The sequence below is a fragment of the Cynara cardunculus genome, assembly GCF_001531365.2.
Source record: "Cynara cardunculus var. scolymus isolate 2C chromosome LG 8, CcrdV1, whole genome shotgun sequence".
In the NCBI taxonomy this organism is placed as follows: Eukaryota; Viridiplantae; Streptophyta; class Magnoliopsida; order Asterales; family Asteraceae; genus Cynara; species Cynara cardunculus.
The window spans coordinates 23025764-23036851 of NC_037535.1; the positions used below are offsets into that span (position 1 = coordinate 23025764).

Consider the following 11088-nt stretch of genomic DNA (forward strand, 5'->3'; position numbering starts at 1 on the left):
TGTCAAGGGTGTTCATCCAAACCGCTTACACCACCCAACACCACACGATTCAAAACTTTTGCGGTGTAGTTTATGGTCTGCATTTTTATCAAACCACATTTTACGGTGCCGTTTGTAATTTATTATTAAACAATGGTTCGTTCAAATTGCTTCACATATTGTTATATATTTTAGAGTAAATTACGATTCTCGTCCTTATATAACAATATGTGAAGCAGTTTAAAAGTATAAAGGACAAATAATAATGAATTTTAAACCACAAGGATGTAAATCGTAATTTTTAAAAACATAGAGTCAAAAATAGTAGATTTTAACAAACTACAAGGATGAAAACCATGATTTAATCTATATTTTATATATTTAGAGATAACAATTGAATCGTTAAAACGCGGATCTTGTTTGCCAAAAAAAGATATGTCTCTTAATGATTCTAAAATCCTCCAAATGATTTTGTATCATGGGGTCTCTCTTAACCATTCAGCGCCCTAATTTCATTATTGTATTTCATTTTGCACTATGTCATTTAAGTCTCTTAATCATTCTGACAATTTAATCATTCTATACCAAACCATTCAGCAACTATCAAAAAGTCTCTACATACATGTCTTTCTTCTTATGAAGGACAAAATAGTAATTTAGAAAATAACAATTCTCCTTACTATTGAGGGGTAATTTTGTATTTGTAAGGTACATCAAGGTATTCAAATAGACATTTCCTATTAATGGTACTAAAAGTGTTTATAAGCAAACTACATGGACTAGTTTTGTAACTAATTCAAACATATAAAAATATGATACAATTGTCGTCTTTGTCGACCATAAACTAACTTATTTTTTGAGTGTATTGAAAAAATATATGTTTGGATAAGGATAACCATAACCAGTTGTTAAACGAGCTTAATGAAACACTATAAGCTTTTTGTCACTTATTTCCAGTAACAACTGAAATTGTAATTTTTTAAAAGATCATCGTCTTTAATATCAGTGTTATTTGTATTAAAAATGTTAAAAACTAATTATTATACATCAAATAGCGTTGATCAATACATATCATTTAAAACTCAGGGTATCTGATGCATCGGTATGATTTTTTAGGGGTTGTTTGGGATTTCGTAGGATTGTATGAAATAAGGGTTTTAAAAAATGCTAACAACATTGTTTGTAATAATCGATTAATAAAAATGTAATTTAATTGTTTTATAATCATTTATAATTTTTTTTATAAATTATTTATAAATTAAAAAAAAATATAAATAATAGAATCCGAATCATACAAACCGAACATACTAATGATTTCAAATCCATTCCAATTGAAATCCCTTTATGAAATTCAAATACTTAAAAAACAATCATGCAAACCAAACAGACCCTTAGGTCCCGTTTTGGTTTGAAAGAGTGAAATGGATTTGAGGGGATTTTCATTTCAAATCAATTCCAATCCCATGTTTGATTTGTTGGATTGTCCAGATTTGAAATCCTATTATTTAATTAAAATCCTTCAAACACAGGATTTTGAAATCCTTAGGGTGTGCTCGGGATTTCACGAGATTTCGTAAGATTATATGCAATAAGGTTTTAGAAAATATTAAAAACACTTGTTTTATAATAATGAATTAATAAAAATATAATTCAATTATTTTTATAATTTTTTCTATAAATTATTTATAAATAACGAAATTCAATTCCGTCCCAATTCCTACAAACCAAAAACACCAATGATTTCAAATCCAAATCCCACCATTATAACTAAAATAAATTAAAATATTTATTTTAAATAAAAAAATCTAATTTAAAATAAATAAATTATACCAAAAATTATAATTTTATAATATTTAATTTAACACCCACATCAATATATATTTTTAATTTTTTTTATTAAATATTCAAATTAATACATATTTAATCATACCTTATAATTTTTATTTCTTCACATGTGAATTCTAATTTTTTTTTTAAAATTCATTAATTTTCTATTTTTCATTTCAATTTTTTTTTATATAAGAACTTGAAGAATACCTCCATTTGACTTGCACTTGACAAACAACATAATTTTGGGGGTTAAAAATTTCTCCCCATTTTCAAGAATCGGTGGACACCCTAACCAACCGTTAAAAGGAAACAGCGGTCAAGAACCAAATACACCCTCTTTACCTGTCGTCTTCTTCGTAAAGACGACACCAGAAACAAGAAGTAAGAAGAGAGAATTCTGGGTTTTGCTCAATTCTTTCTAGAAAAACAGAATTCTGGTTCTTTCTCGTAAGAATCTGTGAAAATGGGCAGTAATGCGGTTGAAGATGGTGGTTACTCTTCGCTAAATGACTTCAAATTGGAAATCGTCAATCAAGAGGGCGATGTTAATGGCAGTTTTTCTCTGTGTTTTTGGCTTTATTTACCAGCAGATTCATCCCCTTTTCCTTCCACCCTTCTTCGTCAGGTTTGTTTCTAGTAGTTCTGATTGCCGTTTCGTACAAATAATCCCATTTTCGTTGTGGGTTTTCGCGATTTTGATTGTCGACCAGATGGATGTTTGTTTTTTAATGTGAATTTTGATGTGTGTTTTTATCAAAAACCCTTTTGTTACTTGAAGGTTTTGCCTCTTTTTTGTTGTAATTGCTGACACTTGGTTTTGTTGTTGAAGATTGATGACTGATTCATGGTCTTAAGATTGAGATTTGATTCAGATTCATGGGTTAGTTTAATCTAATAGATTTTGGTAACCAAGAACACATTCAAGCAAGAAAAAAAGTTGATGGATTGTTGTTGAGAATGAACTTTGCATCTTGTAATGTGTAACTTAGGGGGTGTTTGGTTGGTTTTTCATTAGGTTCTGCATGGATAAAGTTGTATGTGTCGATTAAACTGTTTGAATGGATTGAGAAGGTTTTTGTTGGGGAGGGTTTTTTAACCGGGATGGGGAGGTTTGGAAAAAACTTGGCTTCCTACGTAAAGCTCACCCCTAGAAACTTACTGAATAAGCACTTCCTATATCATCAAGCCACTACCAAACAATCATTTATAGCTCATTGAATAGGTCATGAGTCTCGTGAAGCTCATTAAGCTGCTAACTAACAGGCCCTTACATGGTCTTGATGATGATTCTTTTAATGGTTTCAAATTCGTTTATTGAATATGCTTGTGGGCATTAACTGAATGCCTTTATTACAATTTGCAGCACCATTCTGATTCATCCAGCCATGCCCCATTTCTTGTTTTGACTGCAAATAAAGAAATGGTGGTTTACCCAATTCATTTTGTACCTCAAGAAGCACCGATACCCAGCGATGGAACGGAAATCCCAAGTGCAAAAACCAAGATTGAATTCGAATTCCCTCTAAATAAATGGGTTCACATTGGATGTGAGGTATATTTGTAAGAACTTTTTGGGAATTCTTATTAAAATATGTTATTTAACTTCTATTGATGGTCGAACCTTTGATGAACTTGATGATTTGAGTTCTTTGGTTGTTGTGTTTAAATCAGATGTCTACTGATATTATAAGACTTCACATTAATGGCGAAATTGTGGGAGAGACGTGTATAAGTTTGACGTTTGATAGTTCAAGAAAAGTTTCTTTAGTTGGACTTGGCGCTAACGAAGATGACTTAGTTGACGGTTTTGTCCACGGTGTTGAAATCTTTCCTATTACGTCATCTATTAAAGATTACTTTGTTAAGGTGTGTACTTGCCTTTTTCATTAGTTTTCACACTCATTATTGTCGGTTTTTGTATGCTATTGCTTACTTTTAGCCAACTTTTCAAAATTTTATTTTATTTGACTCTCTCTTGTTGTCCTACTTTTCATGAGCCGGGGGTCTTTGTAAGATCCCACATTGATTGGGGAGGGGAACTGAGGTTGCCTTATAAGGGACTGGATACCTCCTCTACTAGACGCTTTTTAAACCTGTGAGTCCAACTATGGACAAAGCGGACAATATCTAGTACGGTTAGCCTGAAATGTTACAGATGGTATCAGAGCCGGAACTAGACTGGTGTGCCAGCGAGGATGCTGGGCTCCCAAGGGGGGTTAGATTGTAAGATCCCACATCGATTAGGGAGGGAACTAAGGTTACCTTATAAGGGACTGGATACCTCCTCTACCGTATGCTTAAAACAGTAAGTCCAAGTATGGACAAAGCGGGCAATATCTGGTACGGTTAGCCTGGGATGTTACAGTCTTTATGGAAACAATCGCTTTGCTCTTTGGGGGTAGTTGGGTAGAGATCAGGTCTACATACATCTTACCCACCCCGGACCCCACCTCCTGGTGGGATATACTGAGTTCGTTTGGTTTACTTATTATTTTTTGTTTTCTGTTGTTAGGACCCTCCGGTTCAACTTCATGTTGATAGTTTGAGTGCCACTGATATCGAAGAAGACAATGATGGAGTGTGGAGCGTTGTTGGTGGAAAGGTAAAGTTTTTGTAGATTCATATGCTTCTTAAGATCACATATTTGATTTCGGACTTCGTTATAAATAGTTGCGTTTAAATTGCATATATTCTTCTTTTCTAGAAAGAAAAGTCCGTTTCACTTACCTTTTATCGTTCTCAAGCCTTTATATTTCAAGGCAGCCCACACGACTCATCCAAATCTAATGAATTTTATCGTTCTCGGGCTTTTTTTTTCATTTTATTGTCATCATTTGTCTCACTCGTTTTATCTGAAAATGCAGGCATCGTGTCGTAGGAATTTCTCTTTGGATGTTAATTTAATGGATGCCTTTGGGCACTCGGTGAACAAAGAAATGGAGGTTCTCAAATCAAACCGACACTTTTCTTGCACAATTAGCGTTCTCCTAAAAAGAGATAAAAAATAGTATCTTTTTTGTTGGCAGGTTATTGCTTCACTTACGTATGCCGACAATGGTGCATATGTTGAGAAACCCGATGATGCAGAAGCTCCATTGCTAACAAGTTATGATGGAATCGAGTTTGCTTCTTGGGACAGACCAAGTAAACTAATCAACGGTCGTGCTTCATTTAAGCTTAAGATATCTCAGGTATCATTTGGGAAATCTTGCTTACTTTCCAATTTTACCCTTAATCGTGAGATAGAGAAATTCATTACTCACTCTCTTATTAAGGGTGAAATTGATATTTAGGTGATTAAAAAGTGTAATAATTACCCATTTTTAAAATTGTGTCTTTTTTCATTGTGGACATTTATTTTCGGAAGGAGGGAAATTAACCACCATTCTTGCGGAAAAAAGGAAGATGGCGCATTTTGCAAGAATGAGTTAATGAGCGATTTTGGAAGTTATTTAAATGCAAAATTTCTCGTCAACTTTGGCACTTTATATCCAACGATGTGCATTATGACACTCTTTTTTAGCAAGTTGCTAACGTGCTACTTATGAAATGCTGACATGGCAAGTAGCACTTTAGCAAGTTGCACAACTGACGCTTCGACGTCTGCATTTCGCAAGTAGCACTTTAGAAACTTTCGAAATTGCTATTTTATGAAATTTGCAAAATCTTAAATTTAAAATTATTTTACTCTTATTTCTGGTTTCTCTTTTTTTCAGCTTTCATCAAAGTGCGATAACAGGCTGTTTCGTATTAAATTTAACATTCCCAAGATGGGAAGAAGATATCCGTTTCTTGAAGTGTTTTCTCGTTCTATTCGGTGTATTTCACGTAATCGCAATACACGACCATCTACTTTGATATGGAAACGACCGACTTCTGCTATGCATTCGGGTAGTGGAACCTCTTGGCTTGACGGAGGGTCCGTTGAGCCTGTGCACAACATTGTTCATGAGGCAAAACCGAGCCCATCATCGAAACGGGTCAAGTTAGGACAAGGAAACCCGTTTGTGAATTTATCATCCAATACTTCATTCAAGCAAGGGGACCATGAAGGCAATAAGGTAACTCTGCACTCCTGGTACTTCCTAGTTTGCTCAAATGTTTGATAAAAAAGAAAACCGAAGGAAACACTACGATGAAATTAGTTTTCTAGACGTTCTACCGTCCTTGTGCGTCCTAACAAAGTACTTAGGGTGCGTTTGGTACACTGGATAGGATAGAACAAAGATATAAAGAACTTATTAGGGGTAAATTAGTCATCTTATATGTTCTGTTCCGTCTAGTTTTGTCTTGCCAAACGCTGAACAATATTGTTCTGTCCTGCTTGTTTGGATATCAAACGCACCTTTATTAGTCCTTAGCTTTTCGTTGGAAATTTAGGAGCTCGGTTTGGTAAACATGATGTAGATTTTGACTTCTTGTTTCACAGCAGGATGATAGATTGAACGGTAGGATTTCGGAAGGTAGACAAGAAATGCGTGATGGAACAACTCACAATTCGTCATCTGATTCCGATAGTAGTGAAGCCACAAACTCATGTAAGAGCCGTTCAAGTAACGGAAGTTCGGTTTCAGACCTGACCGTCTTCAAATATTGCCTCGGAACTGTAACGGAAAAGTCTCTTCTTCTAAAGGATCTTGCAAATTCAGCCTCTGAACAAGATCTTATGGAGTTTGCTGTGCAGGTTTCCCAGTTGTCTGGTTGTCTTCATCATCGGTAATTTGCAACTTATTCTTGAAAAAGAACTATACGTTTTAAGTTCGAGAATCAAAGATCCGATTGAAAAAAACACTACCCTTTTCGATATGGATTGAGATTATCTAATCGGTTCGGGGTTTCAGGAACCAAATAAGAATTTCGAAGAGGATGATAGAGGAGGGAACGAATGCTTGGAATTTGATATCACGTAACAATCACAATGGTTTGTGGGATAATATGATCCTGGTGATAAGCGAGCTGTTTATGAAGGTTGCACGCTGCCGAAACAGATTCTTGACACAACAGGTTTGTGTGTGATCTTATCATTACAACAAAATCGGCTTTATCGGATGCCAAATATCTCTTAAGGTTTTTGTTTGTTAGTAGCTTAATGAGCTTAATGGGACATAACTTATTCGGTTAGATACACATGAATGTTTGGTAGTGGCTTAATGATATAGAAAGTGGCTTATTGAGTAAGCTTCTAGGAGGGAGCTTTATGCAGGAAGCCAAGTTTTTTCCTTCCAAACTTGCCCTTTCCAGTTAAAAAACACGCTCCTTTCATCTATGAAAAACCCTCCCAAACAAAACCTTTTCAATCTGTAGAAACATATTAATCCATAGTTCCATACAGACAACTTTATCCATACAGGATTTAATGGAAAACCAATCAAACAACCGATAAATGTTCTAATAGACTGCTTTATAGGACCAAACAATTGTGTCTCTTACAATAAGTTGATAGGACACTTTTGGCACCCTAACAAGTTTTTAGGACAATTTGAAAATTTTGTTTAGCATAATTGTTTGGTCCTACAACCTTAAGTCCTATAAAGCAGTCTATCAAGACATTTAGACATATTTGGTGTTTGTTGTAGTGTTGACATGAATCTGATAGAATCATGAGCTGAGGTTTACTCATATTTTGCAGGATTTTGAGGTTTTAAGGAGAATTGGTGGTTGTCAGGAGTCGGTGAGTCGGGAAAACTTTGAGAAGTTATGGTGTTGGCTATACCCTGTGGCTTTCGGTTTGTCACAGAACGGGCTTAACGAAATGTGGGATTCCAGATGGATCGAAGGGCTGGTTACGAAAGAAGAAGCGGAATCTTCACTTCAAGGCCCTGGAGGCGGTCTTGTTGACCCTGGCACGTTCGTGCTCAGATTTCCTACATCGAGGAGTTGGCCTCACCCAGACGCTGGTAACCTTATCGTTACTTATGTTGGTAGCGATTTTGCCATACACCATAGGCTGCTGTCACTTGATTTCTTTTACAGGTGTGTAAAATAGACATATATATATATATATATATATACAAGCGAATGATTGTGTGAGAAGGGAAGTTATGCTGGCAAGCGTAAGAAAAGATCTGAACCTTTAATCTCTTTTAATCTCATGCCCACCCATGAATTGCGCTCTAGAAGAGAATTGATCTGGTGCACCTTATCAGTGTTGACATTCAATTAGGATTGATCTAAGGGTGGAGATCTCTTCTTACGCTTCTAACTATAACTTCCCTTCTCACCAGAACCCAACCTTAAATATACATGCATACCTACAATATAGAGTTGGGTTCTTGTGAGACCAACATGTTTTCGTGAGACCCGTAAGACCAGCTGTGAAGGCACAAAAACAACATTGAACCTTCACAGCAAAAACACTATGAAGGTTAAAAACATTCATAGTGTTTTTCTCTGAAGGTTCGGTGTTTTTTTTGTGTCTTCACACTGTTTTGTTATGACGGTTTAGTGTTATTTTGTGGTCCCAAGAAACAAGCTGGTCTCACATTATCGCAAGTCTCTCTCTCTATATATATATATATGATGGGGAAAGTTCAAATGAGAACTATAAATATTTTGAGAACCTGGGAGTATTATTCATAATGAATAACACTGTCTATTCATCATGAATATCATGTATTCATTATAAATAGTTTTCATCATGAATATCTTTCACGACATTCATCATGAATAGTTGGTTCTCGGGTTTTCAAAATATTTTTTTGTATGACTAGTATTTATTTGTTCTCTAGATGAAACCGTTGGTCTTGCATTTGTAGTTGTGGTGGCAACGGGAAATCACTGAAGGAGATGCTATTGGAGGAGCGGGAACTATCTCGATTAGGAAGGCAAGATGACGTTTTTTTGATTCTATCTTTTTCGACACTCGGGTTTTATATGGGAACTAATCGATAGGATTCTTGAAACTGCAGGATTACAAGAAGTTTGCGGCTCGTTTGAGATAGATTCGTTAATAGGAAAAAGGTCTTATAGTTTCTAACGTTGAAAGATGACGACACCCTCTTTTACCAATAGACATTACTACAAACCTTTTGTGCACTCTTTTTATGGTGGTTTGAAGGATATATAATCCAGTATATTTGTTTTGTTTTAGAGTAGAGTTAGAAGTGTTTATCTGGTCAGAGATGTTGCTGTGCGATCGAGATGTTGACATGGTAAGCTAAAGGAGAGACGTTAACTCGACCATTGATTAGTGTTAACGCAAACTACATTCTTAGCCCGTTAGTGTTTATCCAATTTTTGTTGGTAAATGACCCCTAAATTGCCTCTGGCGTGTAGTTCGGTTGGTAAAAAGAGCGGGTGGCTTTTTTCAAATATAGAACATGTCACAGGTTCCATCTCGTGCCCCTTGCTAGGCTCAACCGCTGAGTGAGCAAAAAAATGCCCCCTCACGTTGGTCTTCGGAGGTGGGTCCTATGTGGGGCTGATTGAGGTTGTCGGTAAAACTTTTTGCCCAAATGACCCCTAAATTATAGTTTTCTTTCTTGAATTATCTCTACAAATTTGGTTAAAAAGTTTGAATCTAATATATATAGACTTGGGATCATGCGAAACCAATGGTTTTTCGTGAGATCCGTAAAACCAATTCTCAACCCTTGGATTAGATTTACAATCGTTAGATCTGAACATTCATAAATGTCACGAGACTTCTCAATAATTACAAAATTACCACCTTACAAGTTTTAGAACATTAGATCTTTAGCTTATAAAGTTGATCAATGAACATAAATTGGTTTTACGGATCTCACGAAAAACCATTGGTTTCACGTGAACCCAACCCTCTCTCTCTCTCTCTCTATATATATATATATATATATATACAAGTTAAAATTACTCTTTTTAACTTATTTAAGAAATATCTTTAAATATTTCAAATAAGTGGTTCACATCGGATCTTACGGTCAGACTACATAATTCTCATTTGGTTAGACCTTTATACAGGGATCTATTCAAAAGAGATCTCAGTAATTTATGATATATCTATACTATCTTATAAAGCATTTGTCTAAAATTCTTTAAAAAAAAAACAATTATGGTCATCCCAATCCCTAATATCTCCAAAAGCAATTCGATTTTCCAACCCATTGAAATCCAAAACTCTATCCTAAAATCACGCAATGCAAAACCCCTAAACCCAATTAGCTTTTATCGCCATCCCTAATCTATTCCAACAGATTCTATCCGCCCAATGCAAAACCCCTAAACCCAATTCGCTTTTATCGCAATGCAGTGTTGCTTGTTGTCAATTACAAAATTCTTCATCTTCTACTTTCATTTATCCCTCATCAAGAAGCAATCCTCAAAACCCTAGCGGTTACGGTTCATTCAATTTGTTTTCTCAACAATGGTGATTCCATTTTATCAAAAACTGTTTTAATTTTTTCAAAAAATGGTGATTCCACTTTCTCTTAGTTTTGTTTGATTCTCTTTCTTTCTTCAACTGTATTTTTTAAGTTTCATTTATTGTCGTCTATCTTATGCTACTCACATGATTGGGGTTTATTTGATTTTATACTGGTCTCGCACATTTGTCTGATTCTGTATAATGATTAGGGCTCCTCTTCACAATTTCTAATATACAATCGCCTGCATATACAATCCCATTTGGTAACCTCTACAATCAAGTGCCCCATCTGGTAATCTCTATAATCACAACGAATTTCATGTGATTGTTGATTATGGCGATTTGTGTTTTACAAGACTTTCTGTTGTTGCAGCTTTTCAATTTAGTATTTTTTTGTTGTCATGGAGAATCGAGGGTCAACATTTCTCTCACCAGAAGGTGAAATTATTTCACAATTTCCTGGGGTTTTCTATGTGTATGCTACAAATTATATACAATTTTGGTCTTCTGATCTGCAGGACGGTTTCTGTTGGCTCAGATCTCTACTTCAACACAAACAATGCCATCAGGACTTTAAAAGTTTCAAGGCATCCTTATAGTGACACTCATCTTGGAATTATATCCTCTGATTCAGTTTTCAGGTAGAACATTCTCTACCGAGAATATCTAATACTTGAATTGCACTAAAATTTGCCAGACCAATTTGTGCATCATACAGAACTATTGATGCAGTTGTAGGAGGAAGCTATTGGTTTAGACCTTCCATCAAATACTTTGTGTATTCAATTGTAATTTGTCTGTATTATCTCATATTATGTAGGCTTTATGATTTGTCCTCGGCTCTTGAACAACCCGAGCAGGAATATTATTTACAGCCTGTTGAACGTGGTAGATTAAGGAATGCTTCATCAATATGCCCTGTTGACTTTTCTTTTGGC

The 11088-nt window shown here is 35.2% G+C and overlaps 1 protein-coding gene across 3 annotated transcripts; it reads left to right on the top strand.

The window, feature by feature from the left end:
* Nucleotides 1-2120: 2120 nt before the first annotated feature.
* LOC112517055 (SH2 domain-containing protein A) lies at nt 2121-8990 on the top strand. Of its 3 annotated transcripts, none has more exons than XM_025124365.1 (12): nt 2121-2434; nt 3173-3361; nt 3481-3675; nt 4322-4411; nt 4674-4751; nt 4836-5000; nt 5526-5870; nt 6239-6525; nt 6651-6813; nt 7439-7706; nt 8565-8633; nt 8718-8990. In XM_025124365.1, exons 1-11 carry the CDS (start codon nt 2273-2275, stop codon nt 8588-8590), a joined length of 1968 nt encoding a protein of 655 aa, XP_024980133.1. In that variant the 5' UTR covers nt 2121-2272; the 3' UTR covers nt 8591-8633; nt 8718-8990. The 3 variants fall into 3 exon arrangements, with proteins under 3 accessions (XP_024980133.1, XP_024980131.1, XP_024980132.1); XM_025124363.1 differs by having other exon boundaries at nt 2122-2434; nt 7439-7782; XM_025124364.1 differs by having other exon boundaries at nt 2122-2434; nt 6242-6525; nt 7439-7782.
* The last annotated feature ends 2098 nt before the right edge of the window (nt 8991-11088 follow it).